Source organism: Leptosomus discolor, chromosome 2, assembly GCF_034619465.1.
Source record: "Leptosomus discolor isolate bLepDis1 chromosome 2, bLepDis1.hap2, whole genome shotgun sequence".
In the NCBI taxonomy this organism is placed as follows: domain Eukaryota; kingdom Metazoa; phylum Chordata; class Aves; order Leptosomiformes; family Leptosomidae; genus Leptosomus; species Leptosomus discolor.
Window position 1 is genome coordinate 11,074,272 of NC_141392.1, and position 22,885 is coordinate 11,097,156.

The 22,885-nt window shown below is 40.3% G+C and overlaps 1 protein-coding gene across 1 annotated transcript in view; it reads right to left on the minus strand.

Annotated features, from left to right (window-relative positions):
* Positions 1 to 22,885, minus strand: part of KCNH1 (potassium voltage-gated channel subfamily H member 1) — a 181,432-nt gene that overhangs the window by 146,983 nt on the left and 11,564 nt on the right. Inside the window, exons 2-5 of the mRNA XM_086460603.1 lie at positions 20,916 to 21,039; positions 20,563 to 20,669; positions 8,406 to 8,534; positions 591 to 709 (exon numbers count right to left, since the gene is read on the minus strand). Coding sequence (XP_086316729.1) covers positions 591 to 709; positions 8,406 to 8,534; positions 20,563 to 20,669; positions 20,916 to 21,039 — 479 coding nt within the window. The remainder of the gene's footprint in view (positions 1 to 590; positions 710 to 8,405; positions 8,535 to 20,562; positions 20,670 to 20,915; positions 21,040 to 22,885) is intronic.

Here is a 22,885-nt window from a genome sequence, read left to right on the forward strand (position 1 = left end):
AAGTTTAAGAGTCTACTTAAATCACAAAGTTTCATTTTTCTCATCTGTCTGCAGTGTTGCTTGTGGCATCTTACAGCTGTTCCTTCTATAAAACCAGTAACTCAAACATACGTTTTAACCAGTTTGTAAAGCAGGATTGAGTTCCCACTGAAAGGGAACTAGACATAAACGAATGCAGAGAACAAACATGTCAAGGATCCTCCAGAATTTCCTTTTGTATTAACTTGAGTTTTTCTCACCTCTTACACAAGTGAATAGTCCAAGATCCTACCAACACTGAGATCCTCAGAAGAAGAGAAACTAAGCAAGAAAACATTACTTTAATAATAATGCCATTGTAAGATTTTGCTGAGATACAGAACACAACACTGCAATTAGATTACACGAAGTCTTTTGGACACCTGTTTCCATTCCACTGTCATGGGGCACATTTCACAGCACACATGCCATATTCTAAGCTCCCATGCCTGTCACCGGGCTTCAGATTTCCAGGACAAGGGGGACAGACAGTGCTTGGCTCATGCAGAGACAACATACCCACAAAGGCTAAAACCATTTCTTTATGATCTCTCAGGGAAAGAAAACATTACCTCAGCAAGTCGCGAATGCTTGTGAACGTTCTCTCCTTTCTGCACGCTTGGAGCAAGCTGCTGCAGCACGCCTCGGCTGCTTGTGAGGGCACGGGTCAAGCGAGCAAATTTTCCCCAACCTTGAGAAAACATGCAAGATTATACACATTACTAAAAAATGCTTCAAGCGTACCACATAAAGCCTCTCATAACAACAACAACAAAAAAAGTTAAAACAGATCAATCTGCTTTAATACTTACTACAAGGGAGTATAATTTAACCAAGTACCAGATAAAAGCAAGTCACAAAATAGGTGTCAGAGTGGTAAAGTAATAAAACCCATGACTGCCTTGACTTTGTAGTCAATGGCTCTACAAGGGTGCTGTTACATGAAATGCATCTTTTGTAAGGACAAATGTCCACTTTACAATAATCTTCCGTTAAGTCCAATGGCCAGATTTGTATCTCACTGCAGAAGACACTCCAGACTAATAAAGACGTAAGACTAGAATCATCCACAATGAAAATTACAGTTGCCTGTAACAGAAGTGAATCTGCCCTCAGATGTATCAAGCATAGACCTGGCATAAGCAGAGAAATATATCTAAGATAATAAAAAGCAGAGCAGACAAAGCAGAACAAAATTATTAATACACAAATAATTTTCTCAAACTCTAACAAAGCATTTAGCAGCAGAGAAGCCATATGCTGAATTTTAATTCAGAATATTTTTTACAGTCATTTCAAATACGCCTCAAAGTAGAAGACCTCAAATGACAGTCACAAGAGACAGTTACAGTTATAACTTTTATAAGCAGTACTTTGTCATAACAGAAAGTTAGTCAGAGTATACATCTGGATATTTTTGGTACTCTGAAAGGAAAGTATCAGTGCATTTAGTTGAATCTTGAAAAACGCTAGCACCACCTGGGAACTGTTGAGCAGTCTCACCTCCTACTTCAACTGAGGATGCTCTGCACTTTGCAGATTCAGTTCTTAATGAGAACCTGGTTCTGGAAAAAGTTCCCTTCACATTATGCTTTTATCACCAGAAGAAATTATACTAGTAGCTGTGACTGTTTTTAAAGACTAGTCTGAAGTTTAGCCTGCAAGTGACCCATGACCAGTACAGGAATATGGGTCGTTAAAATACTGCCCATTACTTTGAAAATATCCTTGCTTGACATCTCACTTTGATGGAGTTTGCAGGAACATATTTGGTAACTGCAGAGGCGAGCAGAAAAAAAAAAAAAAAAAAACAACAATTACATGGATCTGGTATTGAACAAGGTCTTCCAGGGCAGATCTGAAAAGAGAATTTAGCATTTTCTCCTTTACAAAATGGTGCATTTATTAAAGTGAAAGACCAAATTCATCAGACCTCTCCAAAATAAAGAATAAAACTGAGTATTTTCCTATGCCTTAAAGCATGTTTTAAAGTAAGTCTGTCACTGGTAATTTAATAGCCAAGTTGAGTAGAATTAGCCAACACTTTTGGGCAGTATTCAGCAACAAGTAGACTGAACGACTTCCACCCAGGAAAACAGATCTTTCCTGATAAATCCATGTAAGATTAGCTACTATACGAAAGGACTATTGCTCAGAGAAATAAATCAACATGACAGAACCTCAAGTGAGGTCAGTTTGTATCTGTTATAAACCTGACCCAAGGCACTTGATTTCTCACAATACATTTCCATGGAAGGTGGTGGGGTTTGGGTTGTTGGGGTTTTTTTCAGATACATCTATAAAGAGTATTCTTTCTCTAACGTACATGAAGAAATCCACCTACAACTGATAAGCTAATGCTTGAAGTCCTTACTACCTTCTGAGTAAAGCCAGTAGAGGTTAAAAGAACGGATCAGGGGGGAGAAAAGATTCCTAACGGCTAACCTTCAGCTGATATAAATCTAGCCTTTGTAAACCCAACGCAGCTACAGCAAGTTACACCAACCTAAAACTTTGCTTCGGCCGAACATGCCAGCACTACCGGTTTTTTCCCGTTTTCGACGGGAGGGGGCTAGCAGCACCGCTGGATCTTCAGCGGTACAAACCCAGCCCGAGGAGGCCCGAGGGGGATTTGCTCCCGGCAGCCCCCGGGCCGCGCGGGGCGGGGCGGGGCGGGCGGTCTCGGCGCTGGCCGTGGTGCTGAAGCGGAGGCCGCGCCGGGCTTGTGGGCAGGCGGCACCTCTGACGGCAACACAAATGACGGCAGAGCTCGAGCTTCACGCGGGACCTCGGAATCTGCCTCCCTCACCAGACAAGTAGCGTTTTTAATGCCACCTAACACAGACAGCCCCTCCTACTAACTCGACACAGAGTGATGGGCAGGGCATTTTCCTGGAAGATTCAAAATTTGGTTCAAAACCTGAGGACAAACTTCCAGTGTGTATTTTCTTCCTGCCATTCAAGTTTTCTAAGAATTAGGCTATTCAGACATAAACAGAGAGAGAAGGAATAATTATAATAGACCTGCAGATTGTGGCACAGGAAAAGGAAAAGGAAAATGAGAGAGAATGACAGTACCAATCCTATTGAAAGATAACTTCTCTGATACTGCTTGAAAAGACAGCAGTACCTGTTGAATTTATTGCCATTTTTCCTCCAGAAGCCTAAGGACAGACACAGCCTACAGCAAGTCAGATATTTACAGGTCAAATAATGGGCTTAAACCAGAGGATGGAACATAAACATTAAATCCTAAGGGTCATGGAGCTGATTACAGGAAGAAGAGGAAGCTTCCCAAGACAAGAAACTAGGTTCCAGAATGGTGTAAGAATATATTGATGTTAGTCCCGCTAGGACAGGGGGACCAGATGATATGGATTAGGAGGTTTTTTTCAACACAAGTGGATGGTATATCTCTACATCCATTTTTTTTCCCCTCTAGAAATAGAGAAAATACAAATCAAATTTAAATCTAACGACCCTGGGTGATTCTTATATAGGCGTATCTATTCCTTACACAGACAAGAGGTCACACAGCAGAGAAGACACAAATTCAGGAATCAAACATAAAGCTGGATGCCAGCTCTATGATTGTGCTTGCCTGTGCCTCCATCCTTGATTACAAGCCATTTTTATCATTGTTTGGTTTCCTTTTTCGGTTCTGCAGAAAACATCATGCAGGGACAAAACAATAGATGACACTAAAACATCTCCAGCTTTAAAAGGATGAAGAGCCTTCAAGATTAACTGCACTGACTTCAGCTGTCCTGCATTCCACGGTGTTCTTTCATTTTTCCACAACTTCATTGCTAAAAGCTGAATAGAAACTGCTTCTGAAAACACTCAAGAAGACAAGATGCCTACAACAGACAAAAGATGTCCCCTGAGCTTTGTTGCACAGGGGAACATGGCATTGAAATAAATCTTTACCTCATCAAGACTCTTCTTTAAGGGATGAAGCTTCATTTAACAATGGTCTTAAGTTCAAGAAACAAATTTTCTGTATTTTGAGGCAAGCACGATCTGTTGATACTCAATCCACAACATTTACTATTTATTTGTAGGTAGTTATTTGTTTCCTCCTCAATTTGATCATGACGACTCAAATTCATACATCAGGAACTGTAGCAGTTACAGAACCCTTGTTATCAAGTTGCTGACCCATGACTTATGCAATCCCTAGAGTTAGAACAAGGAGACATCACCTGATAGAGAATAAACTCATTTGGTCATGGGTCTGTAGGTCACACAGAACTATGTAAATGAGAGTAAATCAGGGTTCTGGCAGTTCTTGCCTCCACTCAAACCACCTTTGTTTTCTTGTACATCAAAGATCCCTGCTTACGTCCATCATTCCTCTCTGCAGTCTTAATGCTCCTTCCCTTTGAAACAGTCTTATTTTTCCATCTGGACTGGGAAAGCACACTGAAGTTTTTTAATATACTCACCACTTCCCTTTCATTTGTTTCCTTTTTTAAGAAAACATTTCATCTAGATGAAAGTAGAGTATAACTTAAGCAAAATATTTCAAACACTGGCTCTGCTCATATAAATACACCTTTAAAAACAGAATAAAAAATTAGACAGCAACAATAAAAAAAAAAAAACCCAGAAACAAAAAGGGAAAAAAATTAATCACTTGGATTTTTCCCTAAATTAAGATGAAGGAGGCAATCAAAATATTATTTTTCATGTAGCCCTGCTTGTGATGCAACGGGCAGCTTAGTTGCAAAATGAAATAATGTTTCTTCTGTGGAGGAGATAACTGATGATTGCTACAAAGCACAGGAGACTAACAACCATCCTCCTATACAATTCAGTATGTCAAATTTCATCACCTTTTTGTATAAAAACAAAGTATCAAAAGCAAAAATCAGGATCCAAAGCATAATTTCCAAACTTTTATAAAGGAGCACAGATACATCTGAGTACATTCACATTGCATTCTTACATGCAAAATCTGTTCAGGCAAACTTCTTACTAGCTACTCAGGGTTCAGGCACAGATTCTATTTGTCTGATATAAATTATAGCTTTCATAAAGCGATTCATTCCACTTTACATACTATTCTCAAACATCTCATACTTGGTGTGTTCGATCTCAAACCAAAAGAAGACACACACAGACAAAATGCATGAATTCCAAATATAGCATATACTCTAAAATTCAGCTAAGAAGGTGACCTATCCCTTCACAAGCCAAATTTAGCTATGCTATAGCTTGATTTTGCCTACTTCTATTTAAGTAAATCTATTTTTTTCCTGATTTTTTAAAGGGGCAAGCATACAAGGAAGAGTGGAAAGAGTCTGTTTAAAAATATTATATCATCAGCATCACTGACACACTATTTTTAAGTTGTTGCGTTTAGAATGCACTATTTTTAAAGCTGCTGCATTTAAAAGCAGATGTACTTCTACGGTAGTCATAAAATAAACACCTTCTAAATTATCTGAATCAATTAACAAAGACTACATTTAGAAGTCTACTTTTTACATGACTTTAGAAATATTTTTAGTTTCATCTATTCCAACATTTGATATTCTTAACAAAAATACTAAGAATGAAAAACCATACTGGGACCTTCTATCTCTGAGTCACCTTCAGATAAAAGATGTCTATACATTTTTGTGTACAAGTCAAACACCTGCTATTAGAGCTCAACACTTTTCACTCAAGTAGTCACTACATCATTTGCAGATGAACAATCATGCTTGAAATTGTCAGCAGGTGATAGAAAACTAAGACATACCACAGCTAAGCAGGTTTAGCGTAACAGATTAGTTGCTCTTTAAACTGATCATGTTCTTGTACTACACAACACTTTTCTCTACGTAGACATACAGGCATTGATTTTGAAAAACTTAAATACTTTATGCTAAGCCACTCTGCAACTATGCAAATAGCACATTTGTTAATAAAGTATCTGCATTTGCAGGCAGCCTATTAGATATTAAGTGGTCATATGCACAGGAAACTGATTTCACATATAAACACAGTAAAAGAAAAGTAGTTGATAAAAGCTGATTGAACGTGAAAGAAGGAAAAATAATTGATTTAGCAATCAGCTTTCAGTTGTTTCAATTAAACAATAAATCTCTAAGTTCACAGTTTCAGGTTTTTAGATTGGGAGTTCATTTGGTTTTAGAATACGACAAACATTCCTACAAAAATCGCTATCCTTCAAAAGCATGCTACAAAATTCCTATGTAATGTTGTACACAGTGCAAAGAGTAGGCCCTCTTCAAAGCTCAGGTCTGTAAAAGCAATGGTTCTTAGAAGACACTAAATAAAATTTCACCTCTTTTAGAGCTTCCAAATTTTTTTCCCCCTCCATGAATCCTAGAGCCCACTACAGACAGTTGCCTGACACTACATACCTGCCTTTCCCTCCCCCTCACAGTACACAATTGCACAATGAGATCTGATATTAAAAGACATGGTCATGCATGTAAAAACCTTTAATTGTTTGACAAAACAGCTCTTCTTTTCCAAGAAATTGCTCATCTAGCCATCAAATGACTAATACAATATCACTTCCTGAGATGCATGCCGCAAAATTCCAAAGCTATCCTATAGCAAGTAACTTACAGAAGAAAGGCATAGGGGATAAATTAGGGATTAGAATAGAATGTGCAGTTTCATTTATATCATGTTTGATTCGTGCATACAGCAACAGAGAACTCTTTACCAGCATGAAACTAGTGCAACTTCATTAATTTTGGGAGATTCGGAAACAATCTTTGGAAGACTTATTTAGTGCATGAACCCTTCTGTACATGAAGTCTTAGCACTCAGGAAGGGCACACAGAACTGTGAATCAATGGCCCCTAAAGAATCCATCCAGTTCTTCTGTCTGTACCTTTTGTTAGTCACTTAGCCAGTTTCCATGGGCCAGATAAAGAAATTTTGTTTGTCATCTTAACTCTTCTTCAAGTCAGTGCTTATATTGCCTTTAGATATGGAACTGCTAAGAATTACCATGACCACTGTAAGGACAGCATGATATCAAGATCCAAAAGAGATTTTTAAAAACAAACAAACAAACAAAAAAAACCAAACAAACAAACAAAAAAAAACCCTTCCCTTCCTTCAAGGTACTTCTCTTGAAAACAGAAAGGTTGTAGTGTTTCCTTGTGTTGAAAGTGAAGGACAAACTCTTTGCACAAGAGTGCGTATCACTACCACATTAAGAATCCTCTGTGACAGCAAAGACAAAAGGCACAGCTACCATCCCAACAAAGTCCTGCTTATCAACTGACTAAATGAAGCAAGGACCTTCATTCCCAGCAAATAAATGAGAGCCAGCTTTACTGCATCATGCTGTTTTATCTTTGCTGTCAATCCTCATCAGGATACAACAAAGACCACTAGACAGAGAAAATAAAATACTGTAGACCCAACCTTTCTGACAAGATGCGTTTTTTAGTTTATTAAAGCAATGAAGAACCAAACAAATAGCATTAAAAAGAGAAAAAAAAGAACCCACATGGCCTGGAAGAGGGTATGTTTGTCAAGGTTGTACTTCCTTTTTCATGGTAACAGGTGTTTCCACTTTGAGAAACTATGTTTTTAAAGAATAACATTTTGAGCATAAATGTAAATCAGTTCACCTTCACACTAAGTTTCCTGTTTAATTTAATACTACAAATATTATTAAATACTACAAAAATGCAAACAACAGGAGAACTTACGTCTGTTTTTTTACCCCAGAGGATGCAAGTCTCTGTAATTCTCCATATGGGTACAGAAGGTCTATTTCTGACAGGATCTGAACTTGAGTGCAATTTTATGCTGCTGTCACAGCTGAGTTTGCTTCCAGGTTTCCAGGGTGTAACTCAGCAAAGGGTTAACATCAAAAGCAGCAATGCTGCTTCACTAACCAGGACAGCTTATACCTGATTCTACTTCAGATGATGGGAACCTCTTCACATATGTTAAAGAAAACCAGTCCAGAACTTAAATACAAGGAATCCCATCATAATGGTAAGTAACACCAAGCCAGGCAAAATTAAATTATTCAGATCTTTGCTAGACTCAAACAGGGTCAATTCCTCAGTTTAGCAACACTTTGACTCCTTCAAGACTGTGCTGGAGTGTGGATTAATAATGAATATAAAAGGAAGAGCAGCACCTATTTGCTAAGTAAACTCTGCTTCCTGAAGCACTTGGGAGTTTCAATAGCAACAACCCTTTCCAGTGCAGGCTAGACCCAATTTGCTTAAGAAACCAGCAACCATTCCTTGCACAAATGCAGTTCCCAGTGGCCCAGCTACAAGCTATTTTAACACCTAATTCTTTGGCTTTAGTATTTAAAGGACTTCAGCTCTTTCAAGACCTAGGCACACAAACAGAAGCAGTATAAATATATAATTGTGAAAAAGACAAACCTTTACATGAATCATCCTCAATGGGCTGCTTGAAAGCCGTTATGTCATTGAAAGTGCAAAGAAACAAAACCACTTTATCCTGCTCATTTCGAATTGGAGCAATTTTCACAAAGAACCAGACTGGTGTTCCTGGAAACAAACATACCAAAAAGTTGGTCAATGGTAGGCAGAACAGTACATGTGCTAGTTTAGATATTTACACTTCAAAATCAGCCATCTGTAAATGTTACTTTAATGTTAGGTTTTTTGCAAACATCTATTAGGAAAAATGACAAAGTAGCTGACAAGAGTGTTAAGTTCTCTCTCTGCCTCTGATTAGCTTTTTAATCTTCAGGAATCACTCACTATTTCTGGGCTTCATCTACAAAGCGAATACTTGAACTTATGAAGTGCTTTGTGACATCCTGAAAGAAAAGTCCCACGTACATGCAAAGGGTGCACACAACAGAGTCCTGCTGGATTTGAGAACGGGCTGACTGTGCCTAAACCATGACCATAATAATATCGAGTCTTGACTCAAGAGCATGACCAGTTCAGTTGACTTTATACTTCTCTGCAAAGAGGGAGCACCATTCCCTAACAACTACATCAGCCTCTGCCTAGCTTCAAGAGCCAGGCTGTGGGAGTTCTGGCCTAGCCTGCAAATCCTTCCAAGCAAAGGAGATGCCTTTCAGCTTGCCTTGTCCTGAGCTTGCTCACAATCACTCTAGAGTGAAGCAAGACTCCACTGAATTGAAGACAAGGTTCATGACCATCTGAGGAACCTGAACATACACAAGTCCATAGGACCTGATGAGATGCATCCCAGAATCCTGAGGGAACTGGCTGATGCAGTTGCCAAGCCACTCTCCATGACATTTGAAAAGTCATGGCAGTCAGGTGAAGTCCCTGGTGACTGGAAGAAAGGAAACATTACACCCATTTTTAAAAAGGGTAGAAAGGAGGACCCTGGGAACTACCAACCTGTCAGCATCATCTCCGTGCCTGGGAAGATCACGGAACAGATCCTCCTAGAAGATATGCTAAGCCACATAGAGGACAGGGAGGTGATTCAAGACAGTCAGCATGGCTTTACTAGGGACAAGTCCTGACTGACCAACCTAGGGGCTTTCTGCAATGCAGCAACTGCATCAGTGGACAAGGGAAGAGCTACAGATGTCATCTATCTGGACTTCTGCAAGGCCTTTCACATGGTCCCCCACAAAATCCTTCTCTCCAAGGTGGAGAGATACAGGTTCAATTGGTGGACTGTTCAGTGGATAAGGAATTGGCTGGATGGCCACATCCAGAGAGTAGAGGTCAATAGCTCGATGTCCAGATGGAAAACAGTGGCAAGTGGTGTCTCTCAGAAGTCCAGTACTGGGACCAGTGTTCTTTAATATCTTCATTAATGATATTGACAGTGGCATTGAGTGCACCCTCAGCAAGTTTGGTGATGACATCAAGCTGGGCAGTGCAGTCAATATGCCAGAGGGACAGGATGCCATCCAGAGAGACCTGGACAAGCTGGAGAGGTGGGCCCAGGTGAACCTCATGAGGTTCAACAAGGCCAAGTGCAGGATCCTGCACCTGGGCTGGGGCAACTGCCAGTACCAATACAGGCTGGGAGAAGACATGCTAGAGAGCAGCCCTGTGGAAAAAGACTTGGGGGTACTGGTGGATGAAAAACTGCACATGAGCCACCAGTGCGCAATTGCAGCCCAGAAGGCCAACCGCATCCTGGGCTGCATCACAAGAAGTGTAGCCAGCAGGTCAAGGGAGGCAATTCTGCCCCTCTACTCTGCCCTGGTGAGACCCCCCCCCAGAGCACTGCATCCAGCTCTGGAGCCCCCGACACAAGAAGGACATGGACCTGTTGGAGCATGTCCAAAGGAGGGCCACGAAAACGATCAGGGGCTGGAGCACCTCTCCTATGAGGACAGGCTGAGAGAGTTGGGGTTGATCAGTCTGGAGAAGAGAAGGCTCCGGGGGGACCTTATAGTGACCTTCCAATACCTGAAAGGGGCCTATAAGAAGGCAGAGGAAGAGCTGTTCACAAGGGTTTATAGCGATAGGACAACGGGTAATGGTTTTAAGCTAGAAAAGGGTCGATTTAGGTTGGACATTAGGAAAAAGTTATCTAATATGAGAGTGGTGGATCACTGGAACAGGTTGCCCAGAGAGTGGAAGCCCCATCCCTGGAGACATTCAAGGTCAGACTTGATGGGGCTCTGAGCAACCTGACCTAGTTAGAGGTGTCCCTGCTTTTTGTAGGGGGGTTGGACTAGGTGACCTTTAGAGGTCCCTTCCAACCCAATACATTCTATGATGCTATGAATTCAGGAGATAACAAGCCATCAGGACCAGACCATGGGCTGTGGATAGAAGTAAGTTGTACTGCATAAAACTATGCTTTTCTAATTACTGCAGTAGACAAACTACTAATGAAAACTGCTTGAGAGAGAAGAGCCTGCACATCACAGAAAAAAGATGATCCCAGATAATGATCCTTCAGATGCTGCTGACAATTTTCCTTGACATCTATCGATACACAGATCACCTTGAGGAGAGAAACTGTCAGTCAGCCCTGCCTTTATTTCTGGCAGTTCTGCTGAGGCTGCTGAAAAGAACCTAGTGATAGCAATGAAGTTCCACGTAGAAGACAGTGTCTACCACTCTCATTTCACAAGAGTCGCCACTCTGATTTTAGTGATATTTGTGTATAAGCTGATTGGAGGGCTCAGAACAAAGCACTTGGCTCCTGTTGTCATAATACGGCCTCCTCGAAGGCATCATTTTTTAGTCTTAACTTTGATCATTAAAAGATGACTCCATCTCCAGCTGTGAGGTACATGGCAATCAGGAGTCTCCAGGGTCACCAGGCCTGGGCCTGCAGTACATGAGTTTTCAGAATATCCCTACACCCTTGATGACGATGAAAAAACTCACCATTGCTTTTGTGGGCATAAGAATTAAAAGCCAAAGAGAAAATTCAGGCTTTCTTGCTGTGAGCAACATTTCTCTTGAATGTCCCTTTTGAGCTATGTTTGGAGAAAAAGATCTACATACCAGGGACCAATGTAAGATGTAAAAAACAGCAGGCTTTTTACCATCCAGGAAAGCCAGGATAAACAGCAGCACACATCACTTTTGTCACTCATGCAGGAAAGCCTGTTTTAGATAGGGTGATCTTAGAAGACTATTTCTTTTGTTTCTCAATCACAGAACCATCCCTTAGGCAAGAGATCAGATTTTCTTTCACCTGAATTGCTCGGTATTTTAATATAAGTACTAAACAGTGTATTTCATGCAACAGTTAGTTATAACAAGGGCCACTTGTGCTTCCTGATTGTCAAAGGGTCACAAGGAAACCTCAGGTAGTTCACAAGCTACTGTTCAGGCAGATTTTTTTTCCAACTACCTTAATATAACAGAGGTTGTTGCTACCAGTGCCTCACCTGGCTGTTTCCCAGTCTCTGTGCTTAGCAATCTTTTCTGGCCACAGAAAGCCAGGGTATCTCCAAGACCCATGGAAAACTTCCATAAATGAAGCTCAATTCCTAAGGCTCCCACTGTGCCTGCACTGCACAGGCAGTTTCAAACCCTGGCTGAGATTCCCTGCCATATGTACAGCCACCTCTATAAACAGCAGGGTATATGATGCATGGAGGCCTCTGCTCAAAAAGCAGAGAAATCCAGATGGAATCACTGATGGCCATTTCTGGAGCATGCCTGCATGGCAGAAAGTATTCATGGGTCAATATATATATATATAATTTTTTTTTTTAAAGAGTTAGCATTCCTGAACAACCCCTTCCAATAAAGTGTGAGCAAACAAAAATGCTAATGCAAGAATAGATTCAGCAAAGTAACTGTGCCAGTAAAATCATCACTGACTTGCTAATGAGCTTAGAAGACACTGCCACAAAGCAGCCAACAGCAATTTTCAAGACAGCAACACCCTTTACACTACCCTTCCTCAGGAGCTCCTAAAATTGCCCATCTCCATTCCTTCTTGCCTACTTGTTTTTCCTGTCTTCACATGTGAACTATTCTGAGGTTGATCAAATGTGTATCTTGCTTTTACACAGAGCCCTTGGTGACTAATTGCTTTTTATTTTACCCACTTCAACACCCTTCACTAACACTGCAACTTTTTAATCAGCCAGCATCTCCATCTACAGCCTTGCTTTTTCATCTCCATCTATGTGCACTTGCTTTTTTGTCTGGGGATTTTTTTTCCCCTCCCCAAAACCACTTTGTATTGTTTTGCTACTTCAAGCTACAGCCATTCTGCTATGGGCTGCTCATAATATTAACCTTCATAGCACAGAGGCTGATTTACCTACCCAGCTTCATCTCTGCCTCTCACAGCTATAAAAACTTATTACCCTGCTTTTGAAGATGCAATAAACATCACAGAAAAGACACAAATCGCCCTCTTATTCTGGCTATTTGTCAGATGCATGCTTTCATCTTCTCTTTATGATTATGGTATGATAAGTTGTTGCAAGATTTTTCTAACATGTTCTGAATGCAGCAAGAGGAAAGACTTTCCCCGATAATCTGTGGCAGGCTGCTGCAGGGCAATGAGATTATATCAGCAGGGTTCTTACTTTCTGACTCCCTTAACTCCCACTCCCGTGTTGCATTATTTATAGCAAAAAGGAAAACAAAACACTGTTTTACCTAGAACCAAGTGTAGATCTTAGTGATGTGTCCCACAGGCAATGAGAAAAAGACCCGGATATCCTCAATAGCTGAAAGTAGGTGGGTTTGGTGACTGTCACTATTTGGGTACCCTTATAATTTCCAGAGTGTCAGAGTGCCACGAACAGGCTGTATTCCAGGGCAGAATGTAAAATCAAGGTGGCACACATGGCCTGCATAAATCATCTTCCAGTTTGGGATCTACACAGTAACACAGCAACAGCAGAAATAAGTAGATGGAAAATTCTGCCAGGCCAGGCCGTGTATCTGCCTCTCCAACATTATTCAGTATTTTTCCCCTGCAGTGTCTTCCCCACCATCCTGTCACTCTCTCATGAATACGAGACAAGTGGACATAAAAATACAATCATGAGGTGAGTGTTCACAGCGCTGGGTTACATGGGCTTTCCACAGTGCTCTGAAACCAGGAGCTCATTCACAGCAGAACTGGGATCTGAACTGTGGGAACACACTGAAAGGCTCAGCCGAGATGTGTCTGTGTTCAGCTTTTTTCCTGCATACTGGTTTAATTATCAGAAGAATTTTACTTTTTAAACATTAAACAGTTTATTTAACTATTAAACAGGAAAGCTCAAAGTATAAACCACTTATAAATCAGGTCAAAAACTAGAAATTCAACCTCCTACAGGCAGCCTTCATACTCTTGGTGTCAAAGCGGATGTCCCTGCTCAGCCAGACAATCACTACCGGCAAGAGGTACAAACAAGGCCGTTTTAATGAAAAATGGGATTTTCAGATTCAGCCTACGGGTTATGCAGGCAGTGAAACTGTAGCATGTTTCAGAGCTCTAACAGCAAAACAAGAGTAACTTCCCCATATGCCCCCCGTCTGCATTGATGTACAGCCACACAGAAACTGTTTACCAGTGTTTCCAACAATACGTCTACTTTCATTTACATTTTGTGTTCAGTCCTGGCAAGCTCTCTCACTGGTGAAGTTCAATGATAATGCCAATGCACAAACAAAGAAGTAAACACTCGTGAGCCACGTTGGCTTCTGTCAGATTTGGAATCAACAGTGAAAGAATCCAGAGTTTGTCTAATGGCATAGGACCAATCCTGCTAGAAAAGGGAATGTCACTTCAAAGCTGGTGGAGAAGCTGTGTGAACAACTGGGAAGAAAGGAAAATCCACAATGAACTTCCGACAGTAGTCGTAGGACCAGCCTGTCTCGTGGTACCAAAGTTAAGCAGCCAATTCCAGAATTAACAGATGCCACTCTTAATAGTCTTCACTGGCCTGAGCACAGTACTTACAGTGTTGCCTTAAAGGCAAGACAATTTTAAGAGCTATGATTCAAGTCCCAAGTCTTCTGCTGACTAACATTCAGTAAATGTCTCCACACCTTATAATTTCCCATCTGTAACCCAAATACTACTGTTTCTTCTCTCTCCTCTTTTCTAATCCTGTGTATTTCAATAGTGATATGTTCAGCCCCTTGTTGAGCAGGAACACCAGCAGTTAACATGCTATTTAACTTTGGTTGAGGTCCTTCAGAAACTCCCATAGTATCAAAGTGAATGAGACGTTAAAGGTTTATTCCAGCTTCTCCCCCTGAGCATACTAACACCTCTCCTTCAGTTTTCCCTCCTGTCAAACAAAAACAGGCTAGAATGAAAATCAAAGTCACTGTCTAAATATGCTCTTTCCCCATACCTTGAACCATTTAACCAACGAGGTCAGCTGATTTTCAAAACTACAAAAAGCATATTGTTTAAATAAAAGTGCGATACACAATTTGTTTTTCCATAAAGTAAACGAAAATTTTTTCACAAATACAATGAAAAAAACATGTTTTGACAATCCAGTCATCTTCACTGCCCTTACTGAATGGGGCAAGTTTCCTTAAAGCAGCACAACCTCTGCATTACTTGATAATATCTCAATCAAGCAGTCATCAGACAGGTATTGCCCTGAAGGTAAACAGTCAAGCAATACAGAAATTAAAAGGATAGAAGCATGTCTCACCAATTGCCACTTGCAGTGGTGCAGACAGCAGGACTTCAGTTATATAAACAGCACAGCTGGCCATTACAGTCACCCCTTTTGGCGTTTCACTTATGCCCAGATACTCAATATGAGATTGTTTCTCTATCTCACACAGACCAAATATAGTTTGTCCAATATCAAATTAGCAAACCAGCTGACGAGGTGTGATCAGGAAGAGTTAGGCAAGCCACTATATCCACACAGATATCAACTAGGAGCACAGATGAAGCTGTAACATTTGACTATGCAAGATGAAGAGCAGAAGTCTTCCTGTAGACTCTACCATCTAGTAGAGCGTGTGCACTGAATGAGAACAAACCAACTCAGTATATAGCTCATCACTCTGTGCCAATAGTAATAGACATTAAAATACATTTCCAGCACTTTAAAAGCTGTTATGTTCATGTCTTTCACATCTGGTGTTGCTATGGTCTGGCAGCTAATGCTTCTAAAGGTCAGATCTTTACATGTTAAGATAAGGAAAATCAATTTCAGTCCCCAAAGGTGCAATTGCTACACACAAGGGTTTATCCTGTGACACTGAAACAACACAGTAGGAAAAAGGTTCAGCACACATCCTTGTACCACAGTAGTGTCGATATGGCTTACCCAATTCAGAGTTCTCTGAAAGTGAGTATAAGGAAGGGGAAGACACAGGGAAGTCTTGAAATCTTCTTTCCATTTACCTCAGGTAAAATATTTAATGATTACCACTGGGAAGTCTTACTGTTCTGTGCATGTTTGAGGAGATGACAGCAGGTCTTGCTTGCCAACACATTTGAAGTTGACAAGATCAATGGGAATTATCAGTTTTACAAATCCAAAACACTTAATTTGACCTCGCTGAAGGTAACTGGACACATGCAGATAGATTTCACAGAGGAGGAGATGTAGGTGTGCATAATGCTTGACAAATATGGAACCAGATTCCAAGGGGAGGCTCAGGAGGATACATGCCACTTCACTCCAATACCCTCATTCTTTCTTGCTTCTGGTCCTATGCAATGATTTGGTTTAGCAAAGGTTTCCATATAGAGGCACTGGAGGCACAGCACACACCAATATAAATAGTTTGAAACAGTTTTAATCAATAAGAGTTATGAGAAACTCTCCCTAGTGGTGGGCAATCACAAGTCTATCACCCTGAAGTGAATTTTGCTCTCTATAAATCAGGATGAGGTTGTTTGTCTAGTTTTTAACCTCTGTAGAAAGCACTGGGCCCAAAGACAAGTGCAAGCAGAATCTGCCAAATCACTATTTTGAGCTTATTTGTCATTCTTTGACAACAAAAAGCCTTCTAATAGACTGCAGGGGGGATGGTGCGTGCGTTAACAAAAGATTTCCAACAAACAAAACAAACCCCCCCAAAAAAAATTTGTTAAAATTTTTAAATATTCAAGCACCCAGAAAATCAGGGAAGTGAACACCAGCACAAATTGAATGTGAAGCCCCACCTTCAGGACTCTCACCATAACATACGTAGTCAGAGAAGAACTACCGCTTATTCAAATCACTTTGCAGTGTGCAAAATAATTACCCACAGCCAGCCCTTTGGCTGCTGCCATTCCACTGGCCCCACCCATAGAAAACCTCTGAGAGGAAGGAGGGGAAAAAAAAAAGTGTCTTAACACTCTCTGCAGCACTGCTGCAGACCATAACATGGGAATGTCTGCTCAGACAGGGCACGCTTGAAGACTCTTTGTAACTATTCACACATTTTAGTTTTGAAGAGTCAAGCCTGCTTCAGGTATTCTTCCACTGAAGCAGATCAAGTACTGCATAGCAAACGGGATTCGATTTCAAATGGGTTCCACCTCTTCGGAGGCAGACAGAAGCAAGTTTACATTCTTACAAAAATTTACTTCAGCAATAACGCAAGCAAGTGCACCTAGAAGCAGCCTACTTTTGCACTGCTTCTAACCCAGACCTACGCTGTAGATGGAAAACTAGGCAATGAAAGTCCTAGTTTAATTTACTCAGCCATTTGAATTTATAAGGCTAACCATAAAGTGTAAAAATCTAACAAATAGCTGTCAAAGTGTCATAAGAAGTTAGATGTTTAAGCTGCATCAGTTCAGATAAGATAAGATATGACTAAGACGACACAAAATATTTTCTAATACATTAGGCTGTATCTTTCCTTGGTGTAAGTTAACATAACTCCTCTGACTTCAGTAAGACTTAGCAATGTTTTGATTTTCCCATATAAAAATCAACAATACTTCCAGCATCACTGGACACTCACATCTAATCAAACAATGGAACTGAAGCTCTCACATGAAATTACTGTCAACCTGTCTGTTGTCATTTTAAAGTCCAGATTAAAGAAAGCTTTCACTTGATCTCCTTCCAGGTATGACCAGGAATCCCCACTGAATGCAATAGGATGGCATCAGAACAACCACCACAAAAATCTGGTGGCTGTGCACCTGCTTGCTCTAACTGCTTCCAATAATCCTGAAGGAGCTCTGCATTTCTAGGAAGCAATTATTCCAGAAAATAACAATGATCATCACATATCTGCTAAATAATCAAGGGTCTGGCCCAAGGAATGATCAAATCTCTATCATATCTTAACTTCAAGTTCTGAAAAGAGGGAGGAGAGTCACTTTTGCATGGGGAGAGGGCTGGATAGAGAAAGAGGCGGCCAGGGTAGAAACAGTATCCACAAATGCAAACATGATGAAAACAGAAAACTGTATCATTATTCTGAATACTACAGCCTATGTTTTTATAGAGTTGATATTGTGAATTACAATGAAGCTGGTGGATATCAACTTATCAACATCTGGATGGGGTATTCTTATCAGACAACCAAATACCAGCACTGGGTCACCACGATGGAGAGTGCCATGTCAAAAAAAAAAAAAAAAAAAGCCTGTCACTTCTAGTAGCATGATTAAATGTCTCAATCTATTGTTGACATGTCTAGTGTAAGATCAGGACATAAGTGTTACTGAGAGAGATGGCTGCTGCTCATAAAGATACAAGATGAAAATTGACCTGCACTAGCATCATAGTTAACTTGAAAGTCCTGCTTTGTTTTCCTTTTTTTTTCCTGAAAGGGTAGAGATTGTATTGTTAAAATGGCTAGAAGTATATTAAATGTGCAGGCTGTGGAAAATGTACCAATTAGTGAAGACAAAAATGGAAGAAAAACTTGCTATTTATCATGCCTGTTAGTTTATAGGGAGGGAGTGGGCAAGTAAAGAACAACAACAAAAATTTATTTCCTATCTAATTTACTGGCTAATTTGAAGAAGAAAAACAGAATGAGGGAAGAAAAGAGAGACAAAAAGAGAAACTAAGAGGAAAATTTATGTCTAACAAAATCCAGGGTCCTTTCCAAAACCTTCAAACTGAGAGTAGGTTGAAACCAATCATGTTCATTGCCCGAGCAGGCAGCTGCCATAGTTGCAGGCAGAGGCAAGGTGACAACAAAGGCAAGACCACTTCGCAGCCTGGGTACAAAGTGACTAGTAAACATGACAGTGTTTTTCTATGATGTGGCTTATTCTGAGAAAAAGCTACAGCATGTCCCCTTTTTGGTATTTTCCAGCTATAACTCTCCAGTGTTATTAGTCAGTCTCTTTAACAGTAGTTAATGTACCTCTAAAGCTACAAATCTAACAAACATAAGAGCACTGTGTTTTGTTAAACTTTAAAAAAAGTAAAGCTCTGTGCTTTCCTTTCTCCCGTGCCTGTGACCCTCTGCGCACACAGGAGAACCATCGCAGCTCTGCTCTTTGGCATGTCGCACAACACAGCTTCTGCACAGCTGGACTTTGTTCTAGGCCGCCTCTCCTCAGGGAAGTGCACAGCAGGGCAGGAAACATTCCTCACTCCACGGCTACCTTGCTTGCTTTCTGCATAAAAGACAGAGAGGCCCCAGGCTCTACTACAGGCCATATGCTGCAGCAATGACAGAAAAGTAGCTGCATGGCCCCTTGGTGCCAAATCACTGTTAACTAAGAGAGAATTCCAGACCCTCCTAGATCCCACTGCAGCTTATTTACTTGGCTTTGGATGCATTGATGTGAGCTGCATATGGTCCCTATGGCCACTAACTGAGCTAGGAACAGAAATCAGGTTTAAGAAGTAGATAAACAATGGAGGCAGGTAACACTAGAAGGAAAGCAGCACAAAGCAAGGCCATTCAGATAGCACGTACAGCTTTTCAAATGAGTTGGACCAGCAAAGCTGTGCTCCAGAAGAGCTCTGAGCAATGACACTGTGTCAGAGGTCATGGTGCTTTGGACAGGCTAATAAGAGAAAAAAAAAGGCTAGAAGAGAGATGAAGCAAAAATCCTAAGGATTTTTTTTCTCTCTCTAAATGATAACAAAAATCAATTCCATGTGCTTTGGCACCACCACTTAGAAGAACAGATTAATTCTGATAGAAAAAAAAGCAGCTCCACACATCCACAGATCAGCACCAGCATACATAAGTATTACCTTTTAGCTTTTGTGAAGTGCCTGTGGTTCTCTCACTGAACTCCATCAGTACTAGCTAGTCATTTCAACAGAAACACCAATGGTTCACGCATACAGATAAATTGGATAACCTTTCCCCGGAAAACTGGTCTTTCTAACAAGAAACAAAGCATCAACGAGGTAAACTGTCAAAAATTACATCATAGTGGTTTGTGTCATATTTTGTGTTTAAAGTCCTCCATGCCCAGTAATGCAGAACTGATCAAATTGATCATCGCAGCTTTAGTGGAAGGAGCTGCTAGCAGGATGCTTCTGCAAGGTACCCTCCCCTGTACACAGACACTACCAGTTTCATGATTAGAAAGCAAAATTGTTGAGAGCAAAATAAGTTGCGGAATGCAGACTTTCAGCATAAACTTTTGGCCAGGCTGAAGATGTCAGTGCATTTATGCTTCAGGTGACATTAAGCAGATGAAAATAACTGTGCCATGACATAGTCCACACTAGATGAGACAACAAGTTTTGGGCAAGTAGTTTATCTGCTGACATGTGCAGTTACAGACAGACTAGGAAAAAAATCATATCCCAGTTACGGAATTTTTGTCCAAAACAACAGTTTCATCTGGAAACATCAGAAGTAGTTCAGCTTCTAAAACAAAAGATGGGTTCTGGCTCTGCTATATTAAATTTTTTAAAATTTAAAAAGTATGTCCTCTGTAACAGAAACCATTTGCACAAACCTAGCTTGTGTATTATCACCGCTGATGGAATCTTGAGTGTTGTCTTAAAGCATCACACACAAATTGCTCTAAATGTCAGAACAAATTAGAGAGCTTCGTCCGCCTCCCTGAGTGACTTTCATCACTAATGTTCTCATTTCTCCCTTGTAGATCAACTGGTAGAACTGGAGCTTATTTAGCCCTAGAGAAAGCACAGTCCTCCAGGCTGACAGACTTGCAGTTTACACTATAGTTTAAAAAAACTTTACACACCTACATTAACAAACAAACCAATCAACTACTTACTGTTCTTCTTGTACATCAAGATTTCAAAGGAGTTCATCTCATAGTTCTCAAATGTTTGCCGGACTTTGTCAATTGTATCTTTGTCTGTCAGCTCTCCATACATAAAACTGCAAATAAAGCAAAGAACTCAAGTCAGATACTAGACAAAGACACAGAGCCATTTGTTTACAATGTGAAAAGGACCTGTTTAGAAATCGCCCTTCTTTGATTCTGTTTCACCTGGAAAGCATACTTGACAGATGCAGCCCCAGGAGATAAAAGACAAAACTGGAATAAATAGATTACTTTTCTCCTCAAGCAACAAATACAACACTACAAGCTATTTAACAGAAAATAAATCTGTTCTCAAATACCTGCAGGTGCTGCTTTTTTGCATAACTTCTGCTCTGTGATATCCTGATAGCTTGCAAAATCCATCGTTGCTGTAGACAATGGGCCAATCCACTATCTGGGCATTACCCAATACAAAATTAGTATCTGTTTGAAAGAGCACATCAGGTAGACATTAGACAAGGCTATGGCTGCATTAGAGGAAATACTCATTTCAGGACCAAATCCTGATTGCTTCAGTCCCTGCACAGTTTTTCGTAGATACTATTCCCATTGCAATCAAGAGTATTATTTCCAGTTTTAATTTTAAGTAAATTCTTACTTAAAAAAAAAAAAGAACACCATTAAAATTACTCATGCAAACCTTAAGAGGATGGTTTTATGCAAACGAAACACATGACAGTTAAGCAGGTAAAATTCATCTCTTGACTGAGGACAGATTCACCAAACTGCTTCCCTCTGTGCCACATGCACTGATCCACCATGACACTCAGTTTGAATGCGAAGCCTCTTACACACGGCCAAGAACAGCACATGAGCGATATTTCTCCTCTCTGAATGTAGACACCATGGCTCCTCTCAATAACGCCTTCACTGCTGGCCACACAAGCTCAAATACTTCTCATGTGATGTGTACAGCACAGCGCTCCAAACTAGTCACCAGACAACTAGGGCTAGGACTTACACCAGTAGAAAGAACTTTTTGTTTGCTGTACAAGCCAGAAGGAGTTTCAATCAGCAAGAAAAAAAAAAAAAAAAAAAAAAAAAAAAAAGAGTAGGATTCACGCCTCCCTTCTCACTGGATCTGTGTGCACTACTTTTTTTATGACTGCTATCTAATTCAGATTACAAACATACTCAATGGTGGGCACAGACCTCGCTTTTCTCTGCTGCTTTGGCTCTTGTGCAGTCAACTAACTACACCTGTGCCAAGACAGACAGCAGCGCTGCTCTTTGGGCACTGGCAGGCAGGAGGAGACGGTGGCTTCTTTCATAGCTGCAAAGACCCCCTGGCTTTTGAAAGAAACGCTAGGCAGCCACATGAGAATAAGACGCAATCATATTTAAGGGAAGCCTTTAAGAGAGCCCACTACACTGTCTACTTTTCAGGATCTATCCCCCAACTGCTCAAACATCCATAGCTGTCATTAATGCTTCCTGCAACCAAGAGACACAAACAAGACATTTTACCTATTAATTGCAAAAAGTTTTATTTTAACTTTACCTTTCAAAATCTTTTGTCCCATTGCAAACTTAAAGTGGGTTTAAAAAAAAAAACCCATTCCTGTAGCTATCTAAACCCATTGCCCAATCCTATGAGCATGATTAAGTGTATCTTTATACACTCTTTAGAATGAAATACACCAGTAGTATAACTTCAGGACATTTTAACTGCTTTGTTTCTCACAGCATCTTTTAAATACCATGGTTTTTGCTTGGTTGAAGCACTTTGTTCCAAAAACAATACATGTCTTTTACTCCTTCCTATGAATAAGTAAGCCAAGTCATTTCTCATCGCTAAAGCAAGTCTTGTTGAGTGCCTATTATAAACACTGAATTGTACTGTGTTAGGATATTTTTAAATGTTCATCAGGAAGTACAAAAAAAAAAAAGATAAAAAAATATGCAAATACAAATGCTAAGCCAGGTACTGCCCTGATCTCAATGTAGTTATTTCATGCATGCATTCTCAAAAGGTAAATTACTCTTCTCTCCACTTCTTCAAGAGCTCCTTGAAGAGCTCCTATTAACTTACGCAGTGGCCTTCCTTTCACACTTAAACCTCAACATTGTCTTCAGATAAATAAGCTTTTCTTTTTTAATTAAAAGCTATAAAGAGCATTTTTCTGATGGCCATTCCCTTCCAATCCCTACCATTCTGTGATTCTGTGATCACCATGCTAATCCTTCTTTTATCTAGCCTTGCAATACTTCTGTGAAGTATAACAGTGCTCCCCTTTTTACAGGTAAAAATGAAGTACTAAGTCCACAA